Source organism: Falco biarmicus, chromosome 1 (assembly GCF_023638135.1).
Source record: "Falco biarmicus isolate bFalBia1 chromosome 1, bFalBia1.pri, whole genome shotgun sequence".
Classification (NCBI taxonomy): domain Eukaryota; kingdom Metazoa; phylum Chordata; class Aves; order Falconiformes; family Falconidae; genus Falco; species Falco biarmicus.
The window spans coordinates 8,475,106-8,491,811 of NC_079288.1; the positions used below are offsets into that span (position 1 = coordinate 8,475,106).

At 64.2% G+C, this 16,706-nt stretch overlaps 2 protein-coding genes across 3 annotated transcripts; one reads left to right on the plus strand and one right to left on the minus strand.

Moving 5' to 3' along the window:
• Nucleotides 1-2,136: 2,136 nt before the first annotated feature.
• UBALD2 (UBA like domain containing 2) lies at nucleotides 2,137-6,841 on the plus strand. Its single transcript, XM_056325453.1, has 3 exons — nucleotides 2,137-2,360; nucleotides 2,911-2,973; nucleotides 6,283-6,841. Exons 1-3 carry the CDS (start codon nucleotides 2,241-2,243, stop codon nucleotides 6,601-6,603), a joined length of 504 nt encoding a protein of 167 aa, XP_056181428.1. The 5' UTR covers nucleotides 2,137-2,240; the 3' UTR covers nucleotides 6,604-6,841.
• Nucleotides 6,842-7,651: 810 nt separating this feature from the next.
• QRICH2 (glutamine rich 2) lies at nucleotides 7,652-16,401 on the minus strand. Of its 2 annotated transcripts, XM_056326937.1 has the most exons (16): nucleotides 15,841-16,401; nucleotides 14,750-14,839; nucleotides 12,627-13,347; nucleotides 12,393-12,487; nucleotides 12,178-12,266; nucleotides 11,901-12,015; nucleotides 11,542-11,730; nucleotides 11,133-11,258; nucleotides 10,835-10,909; nucleotides 10,380-10,553; nucleotides 10,107-10,222; nucleotides 9,693-9,758; nucleotides 9,303-9,404; nucleotides 8,544-8,712; nucleotides 8,321-8,399; nucleotides 7,652-7,900 (listed from the first exon to the last, which is right to left on the minus strand). In XM_056326937.1, the coding sequence occupies exons 1-16, from the start codon at nucleotides 16,189-16,191 to the stop codon at nucleotides 7,713-7,715; spliced, it is 2,745 nt and encodes a 914-aa protein (XP_056182912.1). In that variant the 5' UTR covers nucleotides 16,192-16,401; the 3' UTR covers nucleotides 7,652-7,712. The 2 variants fall into 2 exon arrangements, with proteins under 2 accessions (XP_056182912.1, XP_056182913.1); XM_056326938.1 differs by lacking the exon at nucleotides 14,750-14,839.
• Nucleotides 16,402-16,706: the final 305 nt, after the last annotated feature.

A 16,706-nucleotide genomic window follows, 5' to 3' on the forward strand; every position in this document is an offset into this window, starting at 1 on the left:
CACTTGCTGCTGGGCAAGATGCAAGTCTGACGCGCTCATGCTGCCCAGCTGTGGGATTTGGTGTGTGCGTGTTTGGCAGGGAAAGAGGATCCTGCTCCTGCCTCCTCGTGCTGAGAGGGAAACCGAGTCACGGGAGGGCACAGCGGTTTGCTCACAGGTTTAACAGGAGAGTGAGAGGCTCACCTGTTGCAGCAAATGTTTGTCCATATTCCCAGTCCACTCCCAGTCCCTCCAGCAGTCACTTGCACAAGCTGCAGAGCCAACAATGCAGTCCTGGGCTGGCTCTGATGCCAGCGCTTGCAGCCCTGCAGGGTGACGATGGCTGGGGAGACAATGGCCCCTTCATTCGTGGGTGCTGAGCCCTGACGGGGGCTGCCACATCGTTGTTACCCCCCAAAGGCTGGTTCCCAGAGCAGCTCCTGGCTGGGAAGGTGGAGCAGGGTGCTGGGAGCCCACACCCTGCCCGGAGGGGTGACCCCACACCCCTTGTGGGTCCCAGCGCCTGCCAGGGAGGATGGAAGAGCATCTCATGCAGAATCAGGCCAGGGAGAGTTGACAGTGAAGCCTCGCTGCAAACCCTGCCCCAAAACGGGGCTTCTCCACCAGCTGTTTTGTTTGGTGGGAACAGCTGAGGTGTCTGCAGCAGGCCGGCTGGGTACAGGGTCTCATCCTGAAGGACTGAAGGTCCTGCTGCTTTTCCAAATGTCACTAACGCTGCGTTGTATCACAGCCTCGGATGCCCGCTGCCCACGTGAACCCCGCGGGTTCGTGAGCCAGGGCTCACAAGCAGCTTTTCCCTGGTTTTTACAGGCAGGTGCTCCCCGAGGCCGGCTGCTCACAGCTTTGCGAACTCAGCTAGAAGCCGCGCTGTGCAGGCAAGTGGGTGTTTTTGGCAGGCAGGAGGCCCTGAGCACTCTCCAGGGCTGTGCGTAAAGGGGCTACATGCAGGAGGCAGGCAGGGATGGGATCCCAGCTTCCGGAATTGCTCCTCTTACACCTCGACCTGCCTCAGGACTGGTTTTGCTCCAGGAGGATGAAGCTGCCAAAATCTCAGCTGGGCAAGCGGGACCCTCCAGGCTCATCACTGCATCCCGGCAAGTGGGATCCCCTGAAAACCCCAGGGTGATGCCCAGCTTGGGGAAACGATACGCTGGCATTGCTCCCGTCACACTGCTGCCTGCTGAACCCCACCACCCACGGGACATCGGGACTTTGCAGAAGCCCCAGGTGGGCCCTCGCCCACCAGCTGCCGAGGTAACCAGCTACAGATGGCACTTCAAGTCTCCATCCCTTGGCTGGCTGGTCACCACTGCCACAGCCAAACCTCCAGGGGCTCTTTTCAGCTCGACCTATTTCCACGCCATCCATTTGCAAAGTCCCCGATTTATTCGTTTGGGTTTTAAACTCCACTTTTCCCTTTTTCATTAAAGGCTTCCAGGCGTGCATCGTGCCCGTGCTGCTCAGTCCCCAAACTCAGGAGGGCAGGTGGGCCTGGGGTGGGGGAGGGGGGGGGAAGCTCACCCTCGCAGGTTGCTGTTGAAGCTCCGAGTCACCAGAATTTTAAATATTCTATTACAAAAAAATCCCAAACAGAACAACCAAAACCCACCACCCAAAGCTCCAGACCCAGGGGCTCTGCCTGAGCCCCCAGCCGAGCCCCCAGCCCAGGCTTTCCTAGGGCAAGGCCAGGCGGGTGAGCTCGGGCCGGGGCTCACTCCCGGGTGGGGGTGGGGCCGCTGCCCCGGGGGCAGGGGGTCTCCGGGAAGGGGGAGCCGTGCCGGGGGGAGCCCCAGCCCGGAGCAGCCCCAGCCCCGGGGTGCCACCCCCACCCTCCCGCGCTTCTCAATGAACCTCCTCAATGAACGTGACGTCACCAACGCCGTCTGAAAAAAACCCTCGCAACCAATCAGCGGTCCGGCCGCTCCTTCCACCGGCCGCCCCGCCCTCCCGGGGGTTCAGCGACCAATAGCGATGCCTCCTGCAGCCAAAACACAAGCATCGACCAATGGGAAGGCAGAAGGGCGGGGCGCGGCGCCGGGGCAGCTGGAAGATTCGAACTGAACGCCCGTCGGGGCTGGCGGCGCGTCGGCGGCCAATCAGGGCGCGGGGGCGGGGCCTCCCCGGTGTGCCCCCCCCACCCCCCCCGCCGGTGCCCCCCCTCCCTCCGCCGCCCCCCGGTGTCGGCGCGGCGCGGGGCGGCGGGCGCGCTCCGGGCAGCGCTCGGCGGGGCCGCCCCCGCCATGTCGGTGAACATGGAGGAGCTGCGGCACCAGGTGATGATCAACCAGTTCGTGCTGGCGGCCGGCTGCGCCGCCGACCAGGCCAAGCAGCTGCTGCAGGCGGCCCACTGGCAGTTCGAGGTACGGGCCGGGCCCCCCCCAAACACACACAACCCCCCCACCCCCGAACCGGGGTGCCCCGCACCGGGAGCCCCCGCCACCCCGCAGGGCCTCGGGGCGGAAGGCCGGCCCAGTTGCGGCCCACCGACACGCGTGGCCGGGCCGGCACGGCTGCCCCCCCCCCTCCCCCAGCACCCACGCGGTGGGGGGACCGGCTCCGCGATCGCCGCGTCTATTTATATTCGGGCCGTGACCTGAGCTGCGACTCCCCCCCCACCCCTGAGCTGGGGGCGGGGGTGCCGGGTAAACAAGGGGAGGGGGGTGGGCTGCACCCCCCCCGGCGTGGGGAGCCCCCGGGTGGGGGTGGGCGCGATGCCCCGTGGGTCGGGTGAAGGGCAGCGCCAGGCTCCCCCCGCCCCGGGCCTGCCTCGGCGGGGAGGGGGTCGCGGGTGCCCCTCGGGGCGGTCCCACGGGGGTGGGGGCTGCGGGGCGGGTTTGGGGGGGGGGGGGGGGCGTGTTCCCCTTCCCCCTTTGTCTGGGGTGGGCTGGGGCTGACAGCTTGTCCCCACAGACGGCCCTCAGCGCCTTCTTCCAGGAGACCAACATCCCCAGCAGCCACCACCCCCCCCAGATGGTAAGTGAGACCCTCACCCCCTGACCCCCCTCCATCCCCTCCCCACCCCCCATCCCCAAAACCACCTTTACACCCACCCCCGGCAACTACCAACCCCCCCGCACACACCCCCCACCACCACCACCTACAGCCACCCCCAGCTCAGGCCCCCCCGCCCCCCTGGGGGTCCGCAGCCCCCCCCCCGGGCCGTGGAGCTGTCAGCTCCCCTGCCAGCCATATTGCTCTGCGCCCGGAGGAACACGCAGCCGGCGAATGTAAACACGAGCTAAAATGTCTGCCAGGAAATAGTTGGTCTCGGCGAGCATCGCGCTGCCACTTGGGCTCCCCGGGCCAGGGCTGGGGGTCCGCTGCGACCCCCCCCCCTTCCCCAAAGGCTACTTGACCTTGGCCGAGGGCACGTCCCCTTGGGTCCAGGGGAGGAAGTTACCCCCCTCGGGGTGGGTTTTGTTGTGTTTCTTTGGGGTTTTTTCACCTTTTTGTTGTTTTTTTTTTTTTTTTTTTTTTTTTTTTGTCCTGCCGAGCGGTGCCGTGCGGGGGGAAGGAGCGGATCTGGACTCAGCCGATTTTTGCCCCTTTTTTCCTGCTGTCGGGAGATGGCCAGCCCACCCGGCATCGCTGGCAGCCACCGCTCGCTCTTGGAGAAAGTAATTTTGCCGGCCGGCTCCTGCTTAAACCCTTTTTATTGTAATTCCTTTTTCCCCTGCACATTTCCCTGCTGCCTCAGGGAGCTGGCAAAGGGTCACCTCGCGGAAAACCTTCTTTCCCAGTGGGATAGGGGACGGGAGAGGTGTTGGGAGCTGCCAGCCAGCTCCAGGCCTCGCTGTGTTTTCACACCAAAAGCCTCATTGGGGTGATTCCCATTGGGCAGCTGCTGGAAGCGGGATGCAGAGCAGCTCCCACGAAACCCATCCTGCAGCCCGTCCCTGTGCTCCCAAGTGGGACCCACTGATGACTGCAGCCACCCTGTCACCCCCACCCTGGGACCCACTGAGGACCGTGGCCACCTGGGGCAGCTCTCCCCCTTCCCCGCCGTGTTTTTCTAACACCGTGTGCTCCACGTGGTGACAAAATACCTTTCCACCCTCTCCCTAAATACTACTGCCTTGCATTTTTAGCATTTTTTTTTTTCCTACCACCCCAACCCCCCCAGCATCCTGATTCCTGCAGTTTAAAATAACCCGCACGGCTCCGGGCTGGGGGTGAGATGAGGGGCTTTACAGTTGCGGTTTCTATTTCTTTTTCAAGTGACAGAGAACAAAGCTGTGAGCACAGCAGCACTCACAGCATTACAGCGTGGGGCGGCACGATGCCTTCACCCCATGGAGGGGGGGCTCCCGCACCCAGCAAAACCCCCGGGGGTCCAGGCTGCAGGGAAGGGACCCACCAGAGCTGTGCAGTGTGTTGGTGCGGCAGCTCATGGTGGGACCGACCCTCTGACAGCTGAGTGGCTCCTGAACAAAAAGTGTTGGAGGAGGAAGGCAATAATTGCCTGGGAATGCTTACGGGGTTTTTTAAACTGATGTTTGAAATTAACCTGGCAAACACCACCCCAGAAGCTCAGAGCTGTGTCCCCCCCCTCCAGCACCGTGTCCGATCTCAGCCCAGGGTGGTGGTTGGTGCGTGGCTGTGGTGGTGTTTTTTTGAAAACACCGTTGCTTGAAGTTTTTTGGGGTTTTGTTTTTTTTTCAACAAGTATCTTTTCAGATACTGCCAAATTTATAGGCTGTATAAAACAAACAAAAAAATGATCTGGTTTACCACCACTTTGAGGTGAGCTCTGAAATAAGTTTTCCAAAAGTCTCTGTGCAGCAAGGGAGGAATGGCCGTGCTTGCCACCAACCCGTTCAGTGGCAGCCTGGCTCTGATGGCATTTTTGGGGTGCCCCAGCTCCTCACACTGATGGGAGCCCATCCATCCCGTTGCCAGCGCCAGTCTGCTGGCTGCTGCTTCCTCGAGGTGGGGAAGCACCCTTTGAACGGGTGCAGCTGGGACCCCCCTGGCCGGGGCTTGCCTGCAGCCGGGGGGGAGCAGGGAGCAGCTACAGTGTGCCCGGCTCCTTCCTCCTTGCATCCCGGGGTGGCCGGGATGGGGGTGAGGAGGAACCTTGAAGAGGGATTGGGGTGTTTGCGTGTGCTGGGGCTGCTGACCACCAGCCAGGGGCAAATTCTGGGATAAACCCTGGGAAGGGGGAGTGTTGCCGGTCAGATGTGTCCCCCTGCTCCCCAGTGCTGAAGGCAGCAGGCGCTGCCCTCGCCCCTTGGCACTGCTCTGCATCCCCACAGCTGGCGAGATGCTCCGCTGTGCTCCGAGCTCCAATGGGAGCTGCGGCTCCGCAAGGGGGACAGGGATTTGGGATGGATTTAACCCAGAGGGGTGAAGCCCCCTGCACATGCACCACTTCTGTGTCCACGCATCCCCTCCCAGTGCATTCCCCCTGCCCACACGTGCTGCCCATACACAGATCCCTTCCCCGTGCAACACCATGGAGTTTTTGATCTAGCTGGGAGGAGGGGGGTGGGGAGTGCCCCCCCAAGACTGTACCTCGCCAGGGACCTGGCTGGACAAAACGCTGCTATTTCTAACCCCCCGTGCATGTTCAGAGCAGCCTGTGGCACAACGCTCCCTGCCAGCAACCCCGCTCTGGAGATAGAAGAGGCAGCAGAGGTGTTCCGGCCGGCACCCACCCTATTTTTCACTACTGGGGTGAAGCCCCCTCCCCATCCCCTTTGGGGGGCTTTAACATCCCCCACACTCAGAGCGTAGCACATGCTTTGGTGAATTGGGGCCCTCAGTGCTGCCAGCCCCTGAGCCCCAGCGCAGGACCGGGACCCCCACCAGATTTTCCTCTGCCAGCGAGGTTGGCTGGGCAGGGGCCGGATCCGTTCCTGGCTGGGTGCTGTATTTAGCTGGGTGCGCAGCAGGGGCTGTACCGGGAACCGCATGGGGCCCACCCACTGTTATAGAGTGCAAAGGGGAGGGGGGCCAGGGGGGACCCCAACACCCTCCTCACACATCAGGCTTTGAGCACCCTGGATGGTCCAAATTGTCCTGCCCGAGGCTGGGCTGGAGACCCTCCTCAGGCAGCCCCCACGCCTCTGGGGGAGCCCCCTGCACCCTTGGAGTCTGCATGGCAGCGCCGGATACCCCAGGACTGGCCAGACCCAGGTTCTGAGCATCCCCTGGGGCTCGAGGGTCCCAGGGGTGGGATGCAATTGGGAACCTGTGATGGGTCTGGCTCCTGCGGGTGGCTTGGGACCCCAAAACTATCCATGACCGATCTGATGCCCATTCTCTCCTCTCTTCCCGCAGATGTGCACCCCCAGCAACACGCCGGCCACGCCACCCAACTTCCCGGATGCCCTGGCCATGTTCTCCAAGCTGCGGACCTCCGAGAGCCTGCAGAGCAGCAACAGCCCCATCACCTCCATGGCCTGCTCCCCTCCGGGGAGCTTCAGCCCCTTCTGGGCCTCCTCGCCCCCCAGCCACCAGCCCGCCTGGCTGCCTCCCTCCTCGCCCACCGCCCACGGCCTCCACCACCATCTGCACCACCCGCAGCCCGCCTGGCCCCCTGCCCCCCCACCTGCCACCCCCCCACAGAAAGCCGTGGCCACCATGGATGGCCAGAGATAAGACTGGGTTGGCAGAGGCAGGGGGGAATTGAGGAGGGGGCTGGGCCAGGGCGTTGGGAGCAGGGGCTCCCTGACAAACGCACTGGAATAATTTTCTAGGTTTTATTATTATTTTGTGGGGTTGGGGGAGGATACTGCCAGGGAGGGCACTGGCCCACAAGAGCCTCTGCAAGAGTTGCTAGCTGGTCTTTTCTCCCCCCATTTATTTTTTTTTTAAATATATAACTATAATATATAAATATATCTTAACATATATAAATCCAGAGAGGAGGAGCAGCAGCATGGAGGCAGCTGCCTGGTTGGGGGTGGGGGGGGTTGTCCCTACAGCTACTCCCCTGCCCTCAGCATCCCTGCAGCAGGGCAGGAGAGGGAAAGCAGGGAGTAATAAAAATATCAATGGACTGAGGTGGCAGTCAGCACCCTGGCTTGTGGCCACGGTGGTACCCTGGATCGTGGCCACATGGCATGGAGCTGCTGGACCCCCCACCAACCCCCGCTCTGGACTGCCCAGGTGCTTTTGGCAGTGCCCAGAGCAAACACGCCTCTCCTCTGATTTCCAAAATTCAGCCTGGCTTCTTGCACAGACTCCCCCTCCCCTCACCCCAGCAGCCCCTGCCCTGTCCTCCCTTGGCACCCCCAGGGCTGAGGGGGATTTATCTAGGTGATGCCCCTCCTGTCCCTGTGATAGCTGTTCATGGCCCTTCCCCATAAAGGGGGAACTGGGAGTTTTTTTAGTTTTCAAATCAATCTTGCTTAAAAAACAAAAACAAAAAAACCCACAAAAACAGGTTGAAGGTTTTTTATTAATTTAAAAATAATAATAAAAAAATCACTTTTTTAACAGCAGCTGTCCCCGCCTTTTCTCTTTGCTGGGAGGATGATCCCTGGCAGGGCACCAAGAATGGGGGCGAGCCCCCCCATGCCACCCCACTGAAGCCCCCCCATGCCACCCCCTGAAACCCCCCACTGAAGCCCCCCCATGCCACCCCCCTGAAACCCCCCACTGAAGCCCCCCCATGCCACCCCCTGAAACCCCCCACTGAAGCCCCCCCATGCCACCCCCCAGCCAGTGCCCTCAGGCGCCACAGGCACCCTGCTATCTGTCCTCCTTTAGTGCTGTTGCCTGTGACTGCTCGCGCTCCTGCTCGAGGGGGTGGGTTTGCCCAGGAACCCCAAGTCCCACTCAGCTGGCATGCTGCTGGACTTGTGGTGAAGGGGCTGGATGAAGATTCCCGGTGCTGCCTGGCCCGGCTGGCTGTAGGGTATTGCTGGCTTCTGCTCAGGTGAGGTGGCGGTGCCTGGGGGTGAAGAGCAGGGCTTAGTCCCCTTGCAGCCCCCAGGGGGTGGGCGCCAGCTGCGGGCAGCAGGGGCAGCGGCTCGGCCAGAGACAGCCCGAAACAGGGTCCTGGCCCCCACCCTGAAGCACACAGGCCGTAGTCCTACACTGGCCAGGGCTGCCCCACCATGGCCCCCCACCTCACTCCAGCTCCAATGTGGGGACCAGTCACCCCATGTGCCAGCCCACCCCCTCCCTCCTACTTCCCCCCCCAGACCCCCTCCCACCCTGCCCAGCTGGGGGCACAGACCCCTGCTTGCCCCCAGTAGCAGGAGATGGCAGTGGGAGACAGGGGAAACACCGGCACCCCACGGACACCCTGCCCACCCACCATCCGCTTGGCATGCGCTGGATCCCCTCCCCACACATGCCCCGGCCGTACCCTCCTTGTCCACGAGTAGAGGCCGCCGGCCCTTGTAGATGCGGCCATCCCGGCCCACCAGCTCCACTTCGTCACCGAGCTGGGAGGGAGAGAGCAGGCTGGCTGAATTCAGCATCCCCAGGCAACCCTCCCACCCCCAGCTCTCCCTGGGGAAACAGGCACACAGCCCTCCCCGTGCTCAGCATCCCCCTCCCAGCCTTGGTCACCCCCACCATGTCCTTACCTTTGTCATCCCTACCTGGATGGGGAGCTGGGTGTGGGACTTGTGCAGCCGCAGGGTGCTGGGCGGGTGAGGCTGGAGCGTGGAGCTGCGCTGCAGCGGGGCACCGAGGGTGTGCTGGCCACCATGCTGCCGCGGCACAGTGGGGTACTGGCGTTCAGGCTTCTGCTCTCTGTGGGATGGCGCACAGGGATGCTCAGCACCTGGCACTGTGGCACCCCGTGCTCCACCCTACCGCACCAGGGAGGGGGTCCAGGAGGTGCCCCCCAGCGGGCTGTGTCCCTCCTGGCTCCTTTCCCCCTGCCGCAGGAGATCCGCGCCCACCCAGCCGCACCAGTTCTGCTCTTTGCCCGGGGAGCCGGCCGTGGCCAGGGCAGGTGCCTGCACCCCGCGCACGGGGCACCGGCAGGCAGGAGCCGGGCTGCCCCAGCTGCGGGGCTGAACCTTGGCGACTTGTCTCACAGGAGGCACCTGATGCCCCACCAAGCCCGAGGGCAGGCTGAGACCAGGCACGGCTCATCACACCTGGCTTCAGCACCACGGAGGCAGAGAGCTGGGCTCCATGGGCAGCGCAGGGCAGGGCAGTCAAACCCCACAGACCCGGGGCAAGCACAGCTGACCCTCCCCCAGCACATCCCTGCTCCCCTGCCCTGCCCGGGCACCTCCAGACCCCTCTGTCCACACCCGGGGAAGAGCCCTCCCTCACTGGGGCAGGGACACCTCGCACCCCAAGGGCCAGGGATGGGTCCCCATGTCCCCTACCTGTGTTTCTGCTGTTGAGTTCCCTCTGCCTTGACAGCGGTATGGGGGTACGCAGCGGGGCAGGGGGGCAGTGGTGGCAGCAGTGGCAGCGTAGGGTTCGTTCTGGGGAGAACAGGAGCCACGCATGAGTGATGGGGACAAACAACCCACCCTGGATTAAAGCCAGCAGCCCCAAACTCGCAGGCTTGTACCCCACGGCATCACCCTGCCTGCCACCCTCAGACAGGGGTCCCCATCCCCCCACAGGTGGGCAGAGGCCTCGGCAGGGTCAGCCCCCACGAGGCAGACACCCTCACACCTGTGCCTGGCGCAGCAGGGCAGCACCAGCACCCATCTCCCCCTGTCCCACCCACACAGCCCCCCGATGCACCGCTGCTGAGCGATACTCACAGGCCAGGCACGAGCATGCTGAGGGGCCGGTCGCAGGACAGGCAGCTAAATGGGACCAGCAGCTGCCTGTGGGGACACAAAAGGGATGGTGAGAGCTCCTGGGGGGGGCACAGCCTTGCCGACACACAAGCAGGCAGCTGGCGGGCAGCAGCAGGGTGCTGGGCACTTGGCTGTAGTGAGTTACAGTGTCTGGCAGGGGACAGCAGCTTCTGAGCCTGCTGGGTCCCCTACCAGCCCAGTAAGGTCCCAGCCCGCTGGCTGCTTACAAAAGAAAGGGGCTACGGTGGGGAGAGCAGCTGGTTGTGGGCTCCTGCCTGGGAAAAAGCTCCACCTCATACTGGGCACCGGAGGATCTGCCCGAGGGAACAGGGCAAGTGCTGTCCCCAAAGCCATCGCCGGCCCCATCGCACTCACTTCTTAATCCCAGCTCCGCTGTCAGGCATCGCCAGTAGCCTCTCCTTGAACTGCTTCAGGCTTCTCTTCCAGTTCTCTAGCTCCTGCTGGAAAGGCCCCAGCTCCAGGCAGTCCAGCTGTGGGGACACACACACCCTCAGCCAGCTGCCCTGGCACGGGACATCATGGTCCCCAGAGAAAAGGCAGCAGCAGGGATCCTCACAGGGATGCTGCCTTCGGCTGCCAAACCCTGGAAGTGACAGCTTTGCACCACAAAGATGAGCCACCCCTCACCTTGGAGTCCATCTCTTCACGGAGCTCACTGAGCTGCTGCTGGACCTGCTGCCAGCCCTGCCCCTGGCCCGTCACCTGGCTCCGCATCTCCTCTATGGTCTCGTACAGTCGCTCTATGTTGGACTCAAACTGTGTGCAGTTGACTTTGCCGGCCAGGGCAGCTTTGTCTGCTTTCTGGCAACAGAAAGAGGCAGGAGTGGGGTGGGGAAAGGATGGAGGTCAACAGGCAGGGCCAGCCTGTGTCAGGGGAAAGGGAGAAGTGCTCCTGTGGGGCCCTCCCTGCTCACCCCATCACCCCCGTGGGGTCAGACCCACCGGCCAAAGGGACCCACGGAGAGACAGAGGGACCTGCAGCTGCTCTGGAAATCCTCCCTCCCCCAGGCCAGTTCTAATGCCCCCACCCCAAGTGATAAGGAGCATCTATCACCCTGCCCAGGACCCCCTCAAGACCATACCACTTCCAGTTCCAGCGCCAGGTCTTCCTTCGCAGCTTTGTCCCTCTGCAGTCTTTCCACAGACTGGAACAGAACCTTCCAACACAGAAAGCACCCCATGACACCATGGCCGGGTTGGAACTGCCTCCCGGCCAGCCCAGCACTCCCGACTCCTCCCCATCCCTCAAAAACCTCTGGCAAAGGTACTTTGCCCCTCCACAGGGCTGCCAGCAGGCTGGCAGGGACACATCCTTTGTGGGCCCCAGCTGGGGGTCTGCCTGGAGGATGCTCTGACCCCTCAGGGGTTGCAGCCACCTACCTCTAGGTCTCCCTGCTTCCGCTGACAGTCAGCTACGAGATTCCCTGTGACATGGCTCAGTCTGTCACAGTCCTCTTGCGTCTGTTTGACATTGGCCTGGATGTGCTCCAGCAGCCCCTTGTCCTGCTTCAGGGAGCAAGACAACAAGGTGGTGCTGTACTGGGGGGCGGGGCAGGGGGGGGGTCTAGCTGCCCGCAGGGACTAGAGCCAGGGTACTCGGCCGGTGGCCACAGGCTCTCAGTGCCAGCAGGACATTTGCATCAAGCCTTTCATTTCCTTCCACGCTGCTGACTCATCCATGCCAATTTGAGGGGCAGCAAGGGGCCCCCCCACATTACAGCAAAGCACAACCAGCCGGGGGTGTCCCAGCAGCCCCCTCCCAAGCCCGCCATGCCAGCAATCTCCCTACCTGGCTCCTCCCCGGCAGCTGCTGCGCCACCTTGCCCACTGCCTGCTGTGACATGGAGTTCACCTGCTCCTGGAGCTTCTTGTAGCACTGCAGGAGCTGCCCCAGCTGCCCACTGGCGTTCATGTTGCAGTCGGGGCACACTGCCTGCTCCTGCCCCACGCCCCTCTCCATCGCCTTCAGCTTGTCCAGCTGCAGCAAAGGGAGAAGGAACTGGCTCTGAGGTGGGATGGATGCAGCCAACAAACCCAGGTGCCGCGCAGACATGTTGGCCCCATCCTGCCAGGGGATACAGCCGGCAGCCATGCCAGGACCACCCCACGGAGCCAGCGGGCAGTGGGAATGCTCCCCCTGGACCTCACCTGCTCCTGCAGCTGGGCAGCCACCTCTGTCACCCTCTGCTCCAACGTGGCCTTGCTTGTGAGCTGCTGCTCCCTCAGCTCCCTCATTTCCTGCTGTAGCTCCCGCACCATGGTCCTGGCCAGCGAGACAGGGGCACGGGCAGGGTTAGCGTCCATGGGGCTGCTTGGGGGGTGGCCCTTGCCCCCAAACCGGGATGTTCCCAGCCCCCAGGATCCCTTGCAGCCCCCACCCACACACCACCCCCCCGAGGCACAAAACCCTCTCCCATCCTTTTACTCCAGGTGCAGTGTAGTCTCCTTGTCATCCTCTTGGCAGGCAGACCCAGCCTCCTGCAGCTTTTGAAGCACATCCTCCAGCTGCCTGATCTGGGAATGGCAGCGGTACCAGAGTCAGAGCACAGCCCCCCATGTTGTCCCAGCACGCAGGCCCTTCGGCTGCCCCTTCCCTACCCCCCATCCCCACAGCCCCATCAGGGACTGCTGCAGGCTCACCTTCCCCTTCTCGCCCCGCAGGTCACCAGCCAGCCCCTGCAGGGAGGACTTCTGGTCCTGGAGGTCCGCCAGGACGCTGCTGATACTCTCCTTGCCTAGAGGGATGTGATCCAAGGGGATATGCTCTCAGTGAGTGGGTTCTTGCCCTTGGGGCCAGCCTGGCCCCACAACAAGCCCCTGAGCCAGGCCGGCCCCATGCCAAATGCTCCCCACCAGCCCTCCCAGGGCTCCCACCTTCCTTCAGGAAGAGCAGGCTCAGCTTCTCAACCTCTCCATGTCCTGCCTTGGTGGCTTCCAGCTGGGCCACCTGCTCCTTCAGGCTTGTGTAGAGGAGGCCCAGCTGTCCAACCTGGCGTAGAGCCTCTGCTGTGTCCGCAGAGTGGTCAGAGTGTGAACCCATCGCTGGCTCTTGCAAGGGGGACACAATGTTGAGGGGCATCTCTAAGCCCTGGGCTGTTGCCCAGGAGGTCTCTGGGGCTGGCTGTCCGGCCCTGGCAGGCTGCATGCTGGGTGCAGCCACAGGACCTGCAGCATCAACTTGCATCCCCTGAGCAGGGCCAGTGGCCTCAGGGGACACCTCCTTCGCACTCTGAGGGCTGGGGTCCGTGCAGAGGGGGCCTGGCTGAACCTCTGCTCCTCTGCCCTGGGTCCCTTGAAGTGCTGGCTGCATCTCCAAGGAGGCGGTCTGGGTGCTGGAGGCCTCTGGTTGCACCCCTGCAAGAGTGGCCTGGATCCCAGGGGACTCTGGCTGTGTCCCCGGGGAGGTGGTGCTCCCATCAGAAGTCCTTGCTTGATCAGAGGGAGCGCCTGCCCACTTCTGAGGGCTCCCCTTGGTGGTGCTGGGGGCAGGCTGTGTCCGGGGCTCCTTCGGCCCCAGCGCTGAGCTCGCTCCATGCAGCGTGTCCACAGCTGAAGCCTGGGGCTCAGCAGGGGCAGACTGGCCCCCAGTGCCCTCCTGGGAAGAGGCAGGAATGGGGAGCAGGTTTATGGGCAGAAATGCAGCAGCACGGGCAGACCCACAGCCCCCCTGCCCTGTCCCCAACCCCTCCCCCCCTTCACCAAGCCAAACCCAAGTACTCCACGAGAGCCCAAAGGCAAAGTGCACACCCCACGAGCTCCCACAACCACAGCCCCTCCCGAGCCGTTTCAGGAGCAGCAGCCCCAGTCCAGATTTGGGAGCCAGGGGCTGTTGGGGGACATGGGTGCAGCCGGCCCCTCAAGGAGGTACCAGCACCCACTGGTTTTCCCCACCAGCCTAAACACAGCCCTTTGCTGAGGAGAACATGCTCAGAAAGTGCACGTCGGGCCAGCCAAGGAGCTGCCCGCACTCTGCCGATGCCAGGTCCTGCCTGACAAGGGATGCGCAGGGCAGACAAGTGCTGGGCAGACCTCTGCAGAGGCCCTGGGGGTGCAGCAGCTGGAGGCGCTGGGGACCCGCGCTCCTGCAGAGAGGATGCCCCAGCACTTGCCACCAGCAGACCTCGGCCACCTCCTCCTCCTCCTCTCTCTCCTGCTTTGCTGCCCACCAGGCAACCCTCCAACACCTCCCAGCACACCATGGTGCTCACCTCCTCCGGGGCCAGGCAGAGGCTCCGCTCTTCCTTCAGACCTTCCTGGGGAAGGAAGGATCAAGGGGTCAGCCCAGCCACATAGCCAGGGCTGGGGCAGGAGCAGCAGGAGCGCCAAGCCCCACAGCATCACTGCCCAGCACTGCTGGGGACCCGACACGGAGGGACCAGGTGCACTGGTCCCCCGGGGATGCAGCTACCCCCTGTCCTTCAGAGGGATCCACATGCACTTGTGGCCGTGCCACACCACTTTCAGGTATTGTCTGCCCACGGTGGCCTGGCAGCTGGCTGGCAGCATCGCCGAGGTTCCCCTGGGGGAGGTAGAGGAGAGGGACAGCTGTAAGATTGGAATGAAGGATCCACAAAGGAGCTTGGGTGCAAGGCAGAGGGACGCTGGGCAGGGCTCTGCCTGGGGGCCGGGGCTGTGTTGCACAGGTAGATCTTGATCTCCCCTCCTTCCCAGCACCCACATGACTCTTTCTATGGCCCTTTAGTTAAGAAGCGCCTCAGTACCACATTGCTTGACACCTGCAGTTACCTCTACCAGCAGCCTGTGCCGCAGGCAGTGGTGCCCGTTCCTACCCTCCCCAGGACAGCCCTGGCAGGAGAAGGGTGGGGGGCTGCAGCTGGGGTGGGCTGAGCCCCAACGCGCCCCTCTGGGACACCCTTCCCACGCACTCTTCCCCCCAGGGGCCCTTCATGCTGTGTGACACCCAGGGCCGCAGGGAGGGGCATGGAGGGGGGTGAGGGACCAGTGCCCTCCTGGGGACACCAGCAGCAGCAGCTCACCAAGCCGAGTGCCTTCTGGATCATCCTGATGTCCTCCGCCACCTTCACCCTGCTGATCTCCTCCAGGAGATTCAAGAAGAGCACCAGGACCTAGAAGGGGAGGGCGGGTTGAGCCCCAGGGGAGGGTGCCTGGAGACCAGGCCCCCGGCTCTGGTCTGTCCAGAGCAGGGGGGGCAGCGCAGGGTCCGGCCCAGCCAAGCGGGCAGGGCACTGTGGCCAGCGCTTTCCATTCACCGTGTCTTCGACAGCCAAGAAGGGGCAGCAGCCCCCAGGGACCCTCACCCCTGCCCTGGGCCCATTGCACAACTCGCATCAGCAGGGACGGATCTGGCCCTGCCTGCCCGCTCCAGGCTCTGTGCCAGCGCTGGAGCGGATCCAAAGGGCAAGGAGCTGCTGCCACCCCTCGAGGGCAGCCTGGCCAGGGAGGGCACTGGTGGCCGCCACTAACGAAGCCGGAGCCACCGAGCAGAGGCCAGACCCACCCCGCAGAGGGCGAGTGCTCCCTGCCCACCCCCCAGGGGACATCCTCCCGAATTGTGCCAGCCCCGGCAGGATCCGGCCCTGTAGTGCTGGGGCAGCTCTTTCCTTGGCCCTGAGCGCCTCTCTTCCCGCTGGGGATGCTCGGGAAAAGCAGGGCCATGAGCAGCTCTGTGCCAGGCAGCTCAGTGCCCCCCTGCAGCGCCCACCCAAGTCGGGCTGAGCGCTTGGGCGAGCCCGGGGGCCTTTCGGTGGGAGATGAGGCCCACAAGGTGCTGAGGGAACCTCATCTGCCCAAGGAGCAGGTGCCATCCCCGGCTTTTCAGGAGCGCAGAAGAGAGGGAGGGAGGGAGAGGGGGGTGGGGCTGGAAGCCGGGGGGCTGAACCTGCGGCCAGGGGGCACCGGGTGCTCTGTCGCACCCGCCGCTCATGGATGGCAACGGCGGGAGGGCCCAGAGCCACCCGAGCAGCATCTCAGCTCTTCCTGGCCCAAACTCCATCCCCACCGTGAGCAGGGGCTTCAAGCAGGCCTTGCTCTAAGGGGCAGTGCACAGCCCCCGGAGGGGGGGCACCTCGGAGTGGGGGGCACCCAGGGCACTGGGAGGAGCCTCTACCTTGGAGACGCCGCTCACACCGCCTTCCTCCACCTCCTTCACATCAGCGGCTGCAGAGGCGACCCGGGGGCTGCTGGTGGTCTTCTGCAGCAGGTGCTCCGGCAACTCCTGGCCCTTGGACCGGGCCTGGGTCCCACCTGCCGCCTCCTCCAGCCCGGGGGGGGCCTCGGCAGGCTGGGCCCCCTCCGGCTGCGTTGGGCTGAGCCCCTGCTGCTGCCCAGGCAGCTCACACAGGCCCAGGCCCCTGAGGATGCCCTCCAGCAGCCTGTGCAGTGCATCGTAGTTCACGGTCGTGCCTTTGGAGTTCACAACGGCGAGCTCCAGCAGCTGGGGCAGGCTGAGCGAGGCCATCTCCGCTAGCAGCGTCTACGATCTCGCCATAGCGCCTGGCCTGGGGGGAATCTGGCAGAGGCAGCAGCCTTCCCCCCACTCCCACTCCCCCCTAGCCCGCAAAGCAACCGACCCCCAGCAAAAGTGAGGCAGATAGGGGCGGGAGGGAGGGGAGGGGAAGGGGCTACGGGTGCTCCCCCAGAGGTCAGCGCCTGCTGGCCGCCAGCCCGCCTCCCCGCCAGCCCGCACCCGCCGCACCTCAGCCGGCCCCGCGCCGTGGCCCTGGCTTTTCAAGGCTCCCGCCGCCGCCCATTGGCCGAGCCCGCTGCCCGTCAAAGTGGCGCTGCTATGGCGTCCCCCGTTGTTAGGCGACGGCGCGGCGCCAGCCCCGCCCCCTGCCGCCAGCGCCGGGCGGCAGCTCCCCCGGGGCCAGCAGCCGCCTCCCCTCGGCGGTCGCCGTCGGGCCCCGGCGGCTGTCACCCGCTCCCTCCGGCGGGGGCAGGCCGCACGGCTCGCTGCCAGCGCGCTCTGCAGCA

Bases quoted from the DNA above. Each gene is read 5' to 3' on its own strand.
- UBALD2 (XM_056325453.1), top strand. From the start codon at position 2,241: ATGTCGGTGAACATGGAGGAGCTGCGGCACCAGGTGATGATCAACCAG. The intron at 2,361-2,910 runs GTACGGGCCGGG...TTGTCCCCACAG, and splicing joins CGGCCCACTGGCAGTTCGAG to ACGGCCCTCAGCGCCTTCTT. The intron at 2,974-6,282 runs GTAAGTGAGACC...CTCTTCCCGCAG, and splicing joins GCCACCACCCCCCCCAGATG to ATGTGCACCCCCAGCAACAC.
- QRICH2 (XM_056326937.1), bottom strand. From the start codon at position 16,191: ATGGCCTCGCTCAGCCTGCCCCAGCTGCTGGAGCTCGCCGTTGTGAAC. The intron at 12,488-12,626 runs GTGGGAGCCCTG...ACATCCCTCTAG, and splicing joins CCTGCTCTTCCTGAAGGAAG to GCAAGGAGAGTATCAGCAGC. The intron at 8,400-8,543 runs GTAAGGACATGG...TCTCCCTCCCAG, and splicing joins TCCAGGTAGGGATGACAAAG to CTCGGTGACGAAGTGGAGCT.